The following is a 14,344-nucleotide window of genomic DNA, read 5'->3' as shown; positions in this document are numbered from 1 at the left end:
AGTGATTAATAACCAAAACATCAATTTTCCTCAGAAAACAAGTGTGCAGGGAATAAACGTGGTATCAGAGTGTAAAAGAATAATTTAAAGAATGGTCTGTAGGGCAAAGAGCAAGACAGAGAACGATACAGGGTATATTAAACGATCCTTCCCTTGCTGCAGCCGTTAGGGCAGGAGTTGGGCCCCACGGCCCTGTGGGTCCTTCCAGCTCAGCCCGTTCTGTGACTCTCCCCGCACTCCGTGGTGCAGCAAGGGTTGTTTTGTCATATAAATAAACCGCAGCTCTAGGTCTCTCTCCAGGGCCATTAAGGCAGGGCCAGGACACATGGGAGTGGTTCACAGCTGGGTCAGGGATGTTCAGGCTTGACAAAAGGAAACATTCCTGTACTGTGTGGGCAGTCGAACACTGGAACAGGCTTTCCAAGGAGGTGCTCGGTGCCCCAGACCTGTCAGTGTTTCAGAGACACTTGGACAATGTCCTTAATAATGTTTGGTCAGCCCCGAATTGCTCAGGCAGTTGGACTAGATGATCGCTGCAGGTCCCTTCCAACTCAACTATTCTATTATGATTTATAGACCATCTCTGCTGGAATGTGATTGAAGTTCTTGAGCGGCTCTGGAGATGGAATGGGGAGTGGGTGGTGAAACTACAACTGTAGGAAACTAAACAGTGATATATGTGCCTTTTCTGCTAAAAACGAACCAACCCACCCCCGTTTGTTTTCCCTTCGGCTCACAGACAGAAAACCTTCTCTGGAGACCGTGGTGAAAACGCTGAGACCCGACTTCGTAGCTGAGATCACTAAACATAAGTCGCTTCAGGCCAGCGGGCCAGGGCCTTCGGGCTCGGGAAAAGCGCCGCGCTCGCACCCGCTGGCGGGGAAGAAGCCGCTGAAAACACGAGTTTCTTCCAAGACTGTGAAGAAAGGTGCGACTGCGATACCGGGGTCGAGCTCCTCACCTCCTGAAACGGATGATGTACCCCAGAGCCAAGAAGAGGATGAGGAAGAGGAAGAGGCGTCCTCAGGAGCCGGCGGAGCTCATCCCGCTGCTGACAACAGGGTGAGCGCCTGTGGGTTTTCTCTGTTTGCCGAATTGGGTTCGTGTCTCATTGCAGGGGGGTCACCTGTGGAAAGACGAACCGTTCTGTTTGCTGATTCAGTGCAGCAGATAATGCATCTTCATGCAGGGATTGCTGGCTGCAGCGGAGCGTGGTCACTTACACTGCAAGGATTTTGTAACAGCTGTGAAGCAAAATCTCTCTAAGAGCTTTGCAACAGCAGAGAGAAAGGTCTGCTAATCTGGGTCCTGGTTCTACTGGGTGCTTGTTTGTATAAAATGTGAGTGATGAGCTCTGTTTGGAGGAGCTTATTGTGTAATTAAAAGTATGATATCACAGAATGGCCTGAGCTGGAGGGACCCGCAGGATCATGGAGTCCAACTGCTGTCTGTGCACAGGACACCCCACAGGTCACTCCGTGTGTCTGAGGACGGTGTCCAGTCTCTTGTTGAACACTGTCAGGTTGGGCCGTGACACCTCCCTGGGGAGCCTGTTCAGTGTCCAGCACCTCTGGGGAAGAACCTTTTCCCCATGTCCCACTGCCCCCCCTGGCACATCTGCTGCCGTTCCCTGGGCTGTGTCCCTGTCCCAGAGCAGAGCTCACCCTGCCCCTCCTGCTCCTGCTGAGGAACCTGCAGCCCATGAGCTCTGCCCTGTCTGCTCTGCTCCAGCTCAGCAAACCCAGGGACTGCAGCCGCTGCTCACACGGCTTGATCTCCAAACCTTCACCGACTCCACAGCCTCCTCTGGACACTCCAGTAGCTTTATCTCCTTTTCTCCTGTGTCCCCAGCCCTGCACACAGTGAATGCTCCAGGTGAGGTCAGATCAGCACAGAGCAGAGTGGGACAGTCCCCTCCCTGCCCGGCTGGCCGTGCTGTGCTTGAGGTCACAGATCGGTTTGGGTTGGAATGGACCTTTAAAGGTAATGTCATCCATTCCTGACACACCCCAGGGTGCTGGATGCACCAGGACACGGGTCCCACTTGGTGCCAGGGACACTGTTGGCTCATGTTCAACTTGTCATCGACCAGATCCCCAGATCCCTCTGCACGGAGCTGCTCTGCAGCCTCTCGTCCCCAGGCTGTACAGCCAGAGCGGCCGTGTCCCACAGCACCTCAGCACACAAGATGGCGGCCCCAGGGGCACCAAATCACCTCAGGGTTCAGAGTGGTGTCACCAGGGACACCCAGATCACCTCAGGGCCCAGAGTGGTGTCACCAGAGACACCCAGATCACCTCAGGGCTCGGAATTGCGGCCCCAGGGACACTCAGATCACCTCAGGGCTGAGAGCGGTGTCACCAGGGACGCCCAGATCACCTCAGGGCTCAGAGCAGTGTCACCAGGGACACCCAGATCACCTCAGGGCTCGGAATGGCGGCACCAGGGACACCCGGATCACCTCAGGGCTCGGAATGGCGGCACCAGGGACACCCAGATCACCTCAGCACACAAGATGGTGGCCCCAGGGGCACCCAGATCACCTCAGGGCTCGGAATGGCAGCACCAGGGACACCCAGATCACCTCAGGGCTCAGAGTGGTGTCACCGGGGACAACCAGATCACCTCAGGGCTCAGAGTAGTGTCACCAGGGACTCCCAGATCACCTCAGGGCTCAGAGTGGTGTCACCAGGGACACCCAGATCACCTCAGGGGTCGGAATGGCGGCACCAGAGACACCCAGACCACCTCAGGTCTTGGAATGGCGGCACCAGAGACACCCAGATCACCTCAGGGCTCGGAATGGCGGCACCAGGGGTGGCAGGATCAGCTCACAAGAAGACAGACCTTGTCCCAGATGCAAACTCCAGCACTTGCCCTTGTGGAACCTGCTGCGGTTGGTGATTGCCCAGTTCTCCGGTTTATCCAGATCCCTCTCAGGGCCTCTCAGCCCTCCGGAGTGTTGACAGTTTAGTGTCCTCAACGAACTTACTTAGAATTCCCTCGAGTCCTGTGCCCAAGTCTTTGATGAAGACATTAGTGTTGGATCGTGTGGAACCCGACATGCCCCCATTTAGCAGAACCCTTTGACCCGCCAGCCCATCACGCGCCCGCCGCCCTATCCCCCAGCTGGACACCTCGGCCAGGAGGGTCCTGTGCGAGACGCTCTCAAAGGTTTTGCTTGAATCCAAACCCACCACACCGACAGTGATGGAATCGTGGAGCCCCTCGGAGCTGCCCAGGCGGTCAGGGCTGTGTGATCTGTGGGACGTGATAGAAACTGAAAGGTGATGTTGTGTCTGTTGGTAATGCCGTGTCCTGGCTTCTGGGCCCTGGAGAATGCGGCAGAGCAGCGGAACAACAATATCACGGCTCTGTCCTTGTGTTAAAAAGCAAGAAACTCCAAATGCCACGGTGACCTAAGCAGTCCGACTGCTTCGGAGTAATTTCTATTACTCATCCTTTTTTCTTGTTGTTACTTGACTTGCCAAGTGTTTACTTCTGTTTTCACTCTGTAGCTGTTGAGCGAGGAGCTGCTGAGTTTTGGGACGGTCCTTCAAATCTCCGATTTACCGGACGACGGCTTTACAGACCAAGACATTAAGAACATTTTCCAGCCGTTTGGCAAAGTCAGTGACATCCTTGTGCTTCGCTCCAGGAACGAGGTGAGTTTCCTGCAGAAAAGTTGCCAAGCGGTGAAAAGTGTCGTATTTGAATGCTCAGCTGAACAGGCTTCCTGAAGAGTGTGTCATTAAAGATCATGTACGTAATTGTGGAATAGCTGTGAATTTAACTGATTAAATTCAGTCTTGCTTGCTACTAAGTCTTAAATGTCAGAGGAATTAGGATATTTTTTGTATAATACTGAAATCCAGACTTTTTCATCGACTCCCCGTGAACTTAGAGAGCACATGCAGTTCTGCTGTGAGCAGGTGTTCTAGGGCAAAATGGCAGCAAATTGTGTCTTGTGTCTGTAATATCAATACGGACTGGAAGTGCCGTTTATTTTAGGCTTTCTTGGAAATGAACTACAAAGAAGCCGTGATCGCAGCTGTGAAATACGGAGAGACCGTGCCCGTGCTGGTGAACGGGAAACGGGTGAAAATCAGCGTGGCGGAAAAGCCGAAGGAATCGCCTGGGCCGGTAGGTGCGGGAGACTGTGTGTGGCACTGGCTGCTGCTGCTCAGCCTGCTCTGCTCCACTAAACACCCTTAGGAGTTTATTTTATGTGTTATTTTATATTTTTAAATTTCCTTTTTTATAAACATCAGTCCAAAACACACATAAAACCGCACTTCCTAGCGCAGGTTTCCTATTGTTCTTTGTTAAGTTTGATATTTGTGAATATAATCGGTTACAAGTGAAAGATAACCCTTATGTTAATATATATACATACTTAATAATATTTATGTATGCATATATACACACACATTTGTATGTGAAGTATAAACGCTGCAGTAAAAGTTCTTCTCTCTGTCCCTTTCAGGCCAAAGCTGTGACCAAAAAACGGACTCAGACTCCTAAAAAAGCTGCACCGAGTACAAAGTGAGTGTTGCCTCAGGTGTTTGTGGTAGCGACAACCTCTGCAAACCGCACACTTCACAGCAGTTTGGCTTCGTGTTTTCCCGGGCCTGGGCTGCTTTTAGCTGTTTGAATATTCCATTGTCTCTGACGCCGATTTCTGTGTTTCGCTCCTCTGTTTGCTCCAGGAAGCACCGGGCACCCTCCACCAAGACAACCAAAGCCCTTCCAGGTGAGCCACTGCCCTGTCCCATCCTCTGATAAACCCCCCGTTGTTGCCTCCAGCCTTGTTCCCATTTCTGCCGTTTATGGACATGATTTCTTTAATAGTGACCAAAACCAAGTCCAGAGAATTACAAGAAAACATCAGGTTTATACTTTTGAATATCTTCATTTTCATGTGACCCTATTTTTTTCCTTTAAAAAACCCCACAAAGAACAACCCTCAAGTAGCAAGAAACACCCCACCTTGGGCTGTGCTTGTGCTCTGTTGTTTTAAACAATTGCCTCATCTGTTAAACGTAATTGTGGCACTTGTGCTCCATAAAGTAAGTGTAATTCTTCAAGCTGACTTAAAGCTCGTGCGTACGTACTGTTCTCTTTCACAGTCGGTGCTGGTGCTCCCCAGTGCTTCATGTTCCTGTGGGTTCCACGTGCTTAGAAAGTTCTGCCCTAATGCAGACAGAAGTTATCGCAATTGTTATTAGTGCTTGCTCTGGCAGAGAAACTTCATGTTGTGCTGGCACAGAAGAATGGTAGTTTTAAATACTTCATTGAAAACAGGACAGACTGCAGTAAATATATCAAAAGCCAATGAAACTTCACAGAAATTTGGTGTTATTAAGACATTGGAAGTAACAGCCGTATGATTTTATATTGCTGATTTTATTGGCTTTCATGAGCAATTTTTCTGAGCAGAGTTGGGGACCAGACGTTATCTTGATGGAAATGGTGCCTTTTAAACATGCTGTTAGTCTTGATCTGTGTGTCGGTGTCATCACTCCCAGCCCAGCGGGCATGGAGCTGCATGTAAGCGCGTCTCAGCTCTCTCCCGAATGCAGACAGCCACTGCGCACAGGAGAACACAGACCTGCTGCAGAGGGAGGTGTTGTCACCGCAATGCTAAAGAAACTCACAAAGATGCTCCATGGCTTCCAGTAGTTTGCTGGAATTAACTTACCCTTCAGGTTTGGGGTTTTCTGTGTCTAATCTGACACAAATGGAAGCGCTGCACAATAGTTTTGGACGTGGTTTTTTACTCTTACTTCACAAATGCAAGAGTACAGAAATAAGCGTTTCTGTTGACTTACTTGGTTTTGGATGTTTTACATAGGTAAAAAAGAGAATACTGAGACATGGGCAGTGACAGGAGGCAGTAAATTCAGGCACCTTTCTCGCTGCTGGTGACCTGGCTCATGCTGTGATAACGAACGGTGTTTGTAGATGCAGAACAGCAAAGAGCTGGGGAAAGGAGGCGAGAGTGGGGCAGCAGAGCAGCCACAGAGCCACAGCCAGACCTGCGCTTGGCAAAGCTCTTCCTGTAGGGACATTTTCATCCCATTTGTCCCAAGGAGCAGGAATTTATGTGATTCTACCTCTGACTATCTGGCAGAAAAATTTATAGCGTTGTTCATTCTTGTTTTGCAAACGGATGAGTTGAATGTGTTGAACTGAGGAATGGTGTTCCTGCTGTTCCCCTCAGCAAAGCCCCCGGAAGCCGCGGAGGCGGCAGCAGCCGGATCGGCGGGTGCGGCAGCGCAGGCGGCAGAGCCAGAGAGCGGGAGCGCAGGGGACAGACGGACGGAGCCCGTGACGGCAGCAGCGCCGCAGCACAACGGGGCGGCCGAGCCGGCCCCCGCGCCGGGTAATTCCCGGGGCCGGCGGTTGAGCTGGCGGTGCCGCTCGTGAGCGACGGGCGGTTTGACATCCCGGTGTCTTCTCAAACGTGTTCTTGTTTCAGAGCCGCTGGCGCAGGCGCCTGAGGCGGCGGTGGCCGACGTGGGTGCGGGTCCTGAAGCTGTGGCTGATCAAGGTACGGTGCAAACTGCTGGGATTTTGTCTTTTCTGTGCTCAACCTTTCTGCTCTGTGAACTGAAGGAGAAGCTTTTTCAGCCAAGAAATTCGGATGACAGAGGATGTCAGGAAAGAACCAATGTTAGAATATGTTCCATGGCTGAAACCTGAAACAACAGTTCATTGTGGTGACCAGAGTGGCCAAAAACACCCAAGATTTACGCTTCTCTCCCAGTTTATCCTTGTGCCTGGTTGTTACTCCATCCCAGGTGCAGAATCCAGCCTTTCAACTTGTTAAAGTCTGTCCCGCTAATTGGTGTGCCATGCTCCCACCTATCCAGATCTCTCCATGACCTCCTGTCCCTCCGGAGAGTCGGCAGCACCACCGGGTTTGGGCTCACCAGCACATTTGTTAATGCTGTGTCCAACGTCTGCATCCGGGTGGTCGATACAGGGACTGTCCAGCAGACGGAGCCTGGGAAGAGCCTCTGCTGCCCGGGCACCAGCCACGGTGGCCACGTTCACCAGAACCCTTAAGCTACTCCTCTCCCAGCCGGCAGCTGCTCTGGGAGGAACAGGGTCAGAAGCCTTCCCAAAATCCAGACAAATTACATCCCCCACCTTCCCTTTGTCCATGAGGAGCGTGACCTTATCCTAGAAACATACCGTGGTATTTCAACAGGACTGCAGAGCTTGGGCCCCATGGACTTGTGACCATTCGGCTGTTACACCTGGGTTACTAACAGACTGGTTAGCAACAGACTTTCTTTTAAACATGGCATGAATGTGGATTAATTCTCAGTTCTGTGCATGTGGTAGTGGAGATGCGGCAAGGTTGGAGTTGCTCAACCTGTTATAGAAACCTGGATTAGTGCTGGACTTGGCAGCACTGGGTTAACGGTTGGGCTCGGTCTTAAAGGGCTTTCCCAACCAGAAAGATTCTGTGATAACCATTTGACAGCAGCAGTGATTCTCCTTCCCCTGCCCTGTGTCACTGCTGGGTTCCTGTCTCTCGTTTCCTGAGCCTCTCACATGGCACTGTGCACTTTGCCCAGGAAAACTAAAGAGAAAGATTTTTGAGGACACACTGGGCACCTCCACAGTCCCTCTGCGCCCAGAGGAGACTCTTGTGGCCGTGGTTATTCCACTGATAAAGCCTTAATGGCAGCAAAGTGTTCTGTGTTAATTAAAGGATTTTAGTTATTTTTTTTATCTCTGCTTAACACTCTTCCCTGTGGGAGCATTTCTAGGACTGTACATTTCTATAGTTGTACATTTATATACGTGTATGTGTCTCGCCAGTGCCATTAGTCGCTGTAGGTGAAACGAAGGGCTGTTTCATGTGCCCAGTGAGAGCAGTGGTCAGGCGTCCCGCGGGGGGTTCTGCAGCTGTGCGGGGTTCCAGGAACTCTGCCGAGCTCCTCACCGCCCGCCCGTTTGTTTCAGAAGGTCCGCGAGCGGCCGTGAAGAGCGAGGAGCCCCCGGCCCCCGGCAGCAAGGTCAGTGTCCCTGCGCTCCGGAGCTGCTCCCGCACACAGCCCCTGCCCCCCCGCCTCCTCATCCTGCTGACAACAGGGAGCGCTGGGCACTTTGTCGGTGCTGTTCGTGATCTGATGGACATCGACCACTTCACTCTTTGGCTTTTTCTGTTTTCCAGGGGTTTTTATTGACCCCAAAGTTGCTTTATTCTCTGATCACCTGCATTGCCCTGCTCGGGGTTTCTTCTCTTTAGATGCCATAGTTGCAATTCTTATAAATTGTAAAATCTCCTCGTGCCTTCGTTTGCTGGTCGCGCAGTGTATCTGCTCCTCCAGGAAATCACGAGCCTTGTGCTCCCCGTGTGTCTGAGTGTCTTTAACCCCGGTTTTCCGTGTTCCGAGCAGCTGGGCAGCTGTGGTGCAGCAGCACCTTTGCTGGGGCCGGGCTGGGGTCAGTGCCGGAGCAGCTGTTGGCACCGCGCTCTGTGCTGCCCAACGCACAGGAGGAGCCGGACTGGTCGCGGTTTCCCACCTCCCAGCCCTGGGGAACCAGCTCCAGATTTTCCTTGCACCAAACAGGCGGGAGAGTTTGATTCTGCCAGCCACACATTTCATAACCTTTTGTGTTACAAACCAGCGTGGGCTTAGAAAAAATCATGTGTCATTTCACAACCCCAGTTATTTTACAAAACCTTGTGTATCAGTTGCATTGGTGTGTCAGGTTCTCTGATTTATTCAGCTTAATTTACTGTGTGTGTTCATCACTCTGACAGTCTGGACAGACTGCAAGTAGTTGTTTTCTTCTCATATAGCCAGCAATTGGATCAAGTTTTGCATTAGGAGTGTGGTGACATCAACCCAGGGTGTTACTGGAAGCGTTGGCTTCATTTAATACATTTTGTTCAACTTCCGCTTGGACGCTTTTCTGTTCTGTAACAGCTTTTGATAATCAATGAGGATTTTAGTCTTTTGCATAAAAAGTAATAATGCTAAGGGAGACATTTGATGTTGATGCAAGATTGTTTGAGGGAAGGTCAAATATGGGCAGACGTGGCCAGGAAGTGCGAAATGTGGCCGTTGGACGCACTAATGAAGCTTGTCTGGGTGTTTTTGTGCCCTCAGGACTGGATTCTGCACCAGAACTCCACGTCTCACATCGAAAGCTGCCGCCAGTTGCGCCAACAGTAAGAGCGGGTCGGGGAGCGGGGTGTGCGCTGTGCAGGGGTCGGGCTGTGTGACTGTGCCCGGCGCTGGGTGGAGGGAAAGGCCGAGCTCGGCGCTTCGGGAGCGCAGGGCCGGGCCCGTGGCTGGAGACGCAGCCGCGCGTGGGCAGAGCTGGGGCTGCAGCGGCAGCTGCGGCTTTGTCACTGACGGGACGTTTTACCCCTGCACAGGTACCCCGACTGGAACCCCGAGTCCTATTCCTCCAAGAGGTAACTGCCCGTTGCTTACGGGCTGTTTTTAACTTGTTGCTCTTAGAAACACGGTAATTAATGCTGTTAATTTTCCTGTTCTGCTCCCTGGCAAGCTCTGTTAGTGGTGGTGTATTTTCATTATCAAATGGTGTGAGTGCTTGTGTGGTTTTTGTCCTGAGTTCATTGAATGCTATGAGTGTCCTGGCATTGCAAACGGTGTCCAAGGCAGAGAGTGCAGTCTATGGGAAAGGCTGAAGATGGATCTTGTTACCCCTTGAACCTTGTGCCTGTGCCTGGGTTTGCTGTGAGGGCTTGAAGTGAGACAGCGGTGACGGAGGAGGCTGAGACCAGTGTTACATCCTGGTTAAACCGCATGATTTCTGACTTGTAGGTTTAATCTCTGTCCACTTAGGCCCCTCGTGTGTGCAGCAGCCGCCCGTGTGCCAGCAGGCGTGTGCGTGCGCCGCTGGCAGCGTGTGCCGCGCCGGCTCCTCCGGCCACGGGCCCCTGGGGAGCTGCGTGAGCAGAAGTTGAGAACACTCCGGAATTCATGAGCTCATGTCTTTTCTGTCCTTAAAACTATGCTGTTTACTGTTAATTTTTTAAAACAACCCCCAAGCCCTGTGGACTAATTCTTCTTGAATCTCAGCAAGATTGGATTACTTTACTGGTTCAATATTTGTATGTATTCTGTCTTGCATCCAAGTAGGTATCATAGGACTGAAATTGGTGCTGGATTTTCCTGTGACTTTGTGTTAATTAGTTTGACACGCTTCCTGGGAAGTTAACTATTCCCTTTAAAAAAATAACGTTACAAAGCTGAATATGTAGGTCAGGTAGGTTGGGTCAGTTTGCAGAGCTGAGGTCTCTCCAAGGGGAAATGAAACTTTAAAAAGAGAAAGCAAGCTAATGATAATCATCCTCACCAAAGTTTCAAAAGGTGATGTTTTCAAACGTCACACGGCAACAGCTGCCCGGTGCTGCTGGTGGAGGCAGCCGAGCCAGAGGGAGCTCATGTCACTGGAGGACTTGAGTCAATGGGAGAAGCGTTTAATGGCGGTTCTGGTGAGCGAGGGCTGGGCTGTGCAAGTCGTTGTTGGGCGGTGCTTTCTGCAGCCCTTCCCAACAGCAGCACGTCTGCTCTGGTGGATATTGTGGGATATTCTGTCCGAAGGCGGCTCTGTGCTCTCGGGCAGGGCCAGTGAGCCAACTGACCTTACCCTCCGGGAAGCCCAGAGACCAGGAAGGGTTTGGTAATACATTCAAACAGTTTTATTTGACGCAGGAATAACGGGGTTTAAATGGATTGTTAGTGATGTTTGGAGCGAATGGGACATTGCGTGGGGTGGGACGTGGTTGGGATGGGAGCTGCCCGGTCGGGCTCTGCTCCACATAGCAAGTGACAGGACAAGAACGGCCTCAAGTTGCGCCAGGGGAGGTTGAGGTTGGATGTGGGAACAATTTCTTCCCCAAAGGGCTGTGGGGCATTGAACAGGCTGCCCAGGGCAGTGCTGGAGTCACCAGCCCTGGAGGGCTGGACAGACGGACATGAGGTTCCCAGGACATGGGGCAGGGACAGACTGAGGTTAAGTTGGACTCGATGATCCTGAAGGTCTTTACCAACCAATTCTATGATTCTATGAGAAGTTCACCAGGAATGTTCAGGATATTTAAGCACACACTGTCCATTTTCAGGGTTTTCCCTTTTACTGCTGTGTGTCCTGTCAGGGTTCCTGTGCCTGACAACTTCCCGTGTCTGTAGGAGGGACGGCTTCTTCCCTGCATCTCCTCACTGTTGCTTCTTTCCATGTTCTTCCTCAGTTTAACATTTCTAGGCAGGATCAATATGTAGAGGATGTGTATTTATGCATCCTCCCAAGTTTCTCAGTCTCAGTCAATCTTTTAGCTGTAATGTCTCAAGGTTGCTTATTTCCAAACTGAATTTGGAAGAAGCAAGGGAAGTATCTTAATTCTTTACTCTTTCTTGTATCCTTTTCTTTGTGTTATTTTTCCACAGCATTGCAGCTTGTAACTTAAGTTTTCTTTACAGCTTTGTCTTGTTCCGTGCAGGTTTTCCTCTCCTCCTTGCACCTTTTCGGTTGTGTCTGCCTATCCTAAGTTAATAAGTAAACATGTTAGCAGTATGTAAATTATGTTTAGTAGCAAAATGTACGTTTGTTAACAAATCAGACTCTAAACTTTGTCACTTTGGGTTTCTGTTAGAAATGCGAGCGAGAGGAAGGAGAACCAGACCCCGAAGCGCCGTTCGGGCTCCGGCAGCCGCAGCCCCAGCCCCCGGCGCTCGCGGGGCTCCGGCTCCAGCTCCGCTCGGCGCCGCTCGCGCTCCAGGTCCCGGAGCCCCGGCCGCTACTGGCCGACGCGGCCGAGATGCTGGAGCCCGCGGCCCATGCGGCGGCCGAGCCCCAGACACAGGTCCCGCTCACCGCAGCGATCCAGGAACCCGCTGAGAAGCAGCCCCCGGCCCCGCAGATCCGCCAGTAACGACTGGGCAGCCCGCAGATCCAGCGGCTCCCAAGGTAAAGGGGCCGACGCGCCACCCAAGTGAAACTCCCTTCCATTGTGGGAAAACTGAGTTGGTTTCAGGAGGTTTATCGCAGGTTTATCGCAGGGCAACGGAGATGCTGAAGGGAGTGGAGCATCTCCCGTGTGAGGAAAGGCTGAGGGAGCTGGGGCTCTGGAGCTGGACAAGAGGACACTGAGGGGGGACTCATTCATGGGGATCAATATGGAAAGGGGCAGTGTCAGGAGGATGGAGCCAGGCTCTGCTGGTGACAACCAGGGACAGGACAAGGGGCAATGGGTGCAAACTGGAACACAGGAGGTTCCACTTGAATATGAGAAGCAACTTGTTGGGGGTGAGGGTGGCAGAGCCTGGCCCAGGCTGCCCAGGGGGTTGTGGAGTCTCCTTCTGTGCAGACATTCCAACCCGCCTGGACACCTTCCTGTGTAACCTCATCTGGGTGTTCCTGCTCCATGGGGGGATTGCACTGGATGAGCCTTCCAGGGCCCTTCAACCCCTGACACTCTGGGGTTCTGTGATCTATCAGGGGTCACCCAGGTGCTTTTCTTTCTAGTTTTGACAAGAACTTTTTGCTGTTGCTTTGTGAGCAGCTCAGAGGAGAATGGGCCTTCGAAAAGGTCTGGAGTTTCCCTGCCCTGCTGTCACAATTGGTTCATCACAGCAGTGACTGCTGAACAGGGGCTGCTCCACGCCTGCTCAGGTTTTAAGCCAGCGAGGGTAGGCAGGGATTGACAAGAACTGAAAACTCCTCATCCTTCAGTGTCCAAACCAGTTCTGCAAAGGCAGCAGAGCTGAGTTCATTCAGAGCTCAGTCTCTGGCTCAAACACCAGTTTGTTTGGTGTTGTTCTTCTTAAATTCTGAAGAGGAAAAAAAGAACAGAGGAATTTTTAAAGGTTGGTTTGATTTGTTCTGCTCGGGTCTGTTCTGTGGCTGTTGTCTGTGTGCTCTCCGAAAATCAAGAGGTACCGAGCTCTTGTGGGAAAGATGTGGAGGCAAAGAGTTGTGAAGGGACAGGCAGCTCCAAAAACATCTTGAGGATAAAACTCAAACCATTTTAATGTGGAAGAAATGAGAAGAAGCAGCAATTAATAACCCAAATATAAATTTTCCCCCGAAAGCAAGTGTACAGGAAATAAATGTTATATCAGGTCATTAAAGAACAACTTAAAACAACAGTCTGTAGGGCAGAGAGCGGGCAGGAGGGTACAGAGTTCAGCAAAGTCCTGCTGTGTATCGCTGTGTGAGAAGAGAACCAAAGGCTTGAAAACTTCTCTTATTTTCTTACGTTCCATGACATACTAAATTAACCAGTGATTCTCTTGCTCCAGCCCATAGGATTTTTGTAGATAACATTGTCACTTTAAAACACACAGTGAAAATAGCACAGAGGGTTATTATTTACAGACCATCTCTCCTGGAGAGTGATTAAAGTTCTGTGACTGGAGCAGCTCTCGATGGAATGGAGAGCGGGTGCTGAAACTACAACTGCAGAAAACCACTGATATATGTGCCTTTTCTGCTAAAAACGAACCAACCCACCCTCGTTTGTTTTCCCTTCGGCTCACAGACAGAAAACCTTCTCTGGAGACCGTGGTGAAAACGCTGAGACCCGACTTCGTAGCCGAGATCACTAAACACAAGATGCTTCAGGCCAGCGGGCCAGGGCCTTCGGGCTCGGGAAAAGCGCCGCGTTCGCACCCGCTGGCGGGGAAGAAGCCACTGAAAACACGAGTTTCTTCCAAGACTGTGAAGAAAGGTGCGACTGCGATACCGGGGTCGAGCTCCTCACCTCCTGAAACGGATGATGTACCCCAGAGCCAAGAAGTGGAAGAGGATGAGGATGAGGATGAAGAGGAAGAGGCGTCCCCAGGAGCCGGCGGAGCTCATCCGGCTGCTGACAACAGGGTGAGCGCCTGTGGGTTTCTCTGTTTGCCGAATTGGGTTCGTGTCTCGTTGCGGGGGGTCACTTGTGGAGAGGTCTCTGGGAAACAGCACCTGAAAACCAGCCCGAGCTTTAGTTGCCATAGACACAATGGGCCTTGGAGGCTGGAAACCACCCAACGGTGAGCAAAGAGAACACGACCTGGTGCTGCTGGGGGGAAGGATGGCACTGAAAGGACAGTGGTGGAATCGTGGAGCTCCTCGGAGCCGCCCAGGCAGTCAGGGCTGTGTGATCTGTAGGGCTTGAGAGAAACTAAAAGGTGATGTTGTGTCTGTTGGTAATGCCGTGTCCTGGCTTCTGGGCCCTGGAGAACGAGGCAGAGCAGCGGAACAAGGAAATATCAGCTGTGTCCTTGTGCTTTTATTCAGAATAGCCCAGTGAAGTAGGCAGATGGACTAATTCAGAGCAATTCTTACTCCACATCCTTTCCTA

At 51.5% G+C, this 14,344-nt stretch overlaps 1 protein-coding gene across 2 annotated transcripts in view; it reads left to right on the top strand.

The window, feature by feature from the left end:
* ZNF638 (zinc finger protein 638) overlaps positions 1–14,344 on the top strand; it is a 51,373-nt gene that overhangs the window by 14,132 nt on the left and 22,897 nt on the right. Inside the window, exons 7-18 of one of the 2 annotated variants that reach the window (XM_080343221.1) lie at positions 740–1,062; positions 3,519–3,665; positions 4,012–4,143; positions 4,487–4,545; positions 4,710–4,753; positions 6,224–6,385; positions 6,482–6,553; positions 7,981–8,033; positions 9,135–9,196; positions 9,407–9,445; positions 11,651–11,964; positions 13,538–13,875. In XM_080343221.1, coding sequence (XP_080199347.1) covers positions 740–1,062; positions 3,519–3,665; positions 4,012–4,143; positions 4,487–4,545; positions 4,710–4,753; positions 6,224–6,385; positions 6,482–6,553; positions 7,981–8,033; positions 9,135–9,196; positions 9,407–9,445; positions 11,651–11,964; positions 13,538–13,875 — 1,745 coding nt within the window. The remainder of the gene's footprint in view (positions 1–739; positions 1,063–3,518; positions 3,666–4,011; positions 4,144–4,486; positions 4,546–4,709; positions 4,754–6,223; positions 6,386–6,481; positions 6,554–7,980; positions 8,034–9,134; positions 9,197–9,406; positions 9,446–11,650; positions 11,965–13,537; positions 13,876–14,344) is intronic. The other variant, XM_080343222.1, reaches the window with a different exon arrangement.

This window comes from Nesoenas mayeri (assembly GCF_963082525.1).
Source record: "Nesoenas mayeri genome assembly, chromosome: 4".
Taxonomy (NCBI): Eukaryota; Metazoa; Chordata; class Aves; order Columbiformes; family Columbidae; genus Nesoenas; species Nesoenas mayeri.
This window is presented reverse-complemented; position numbering and strand designations above follow the sequence as displayed.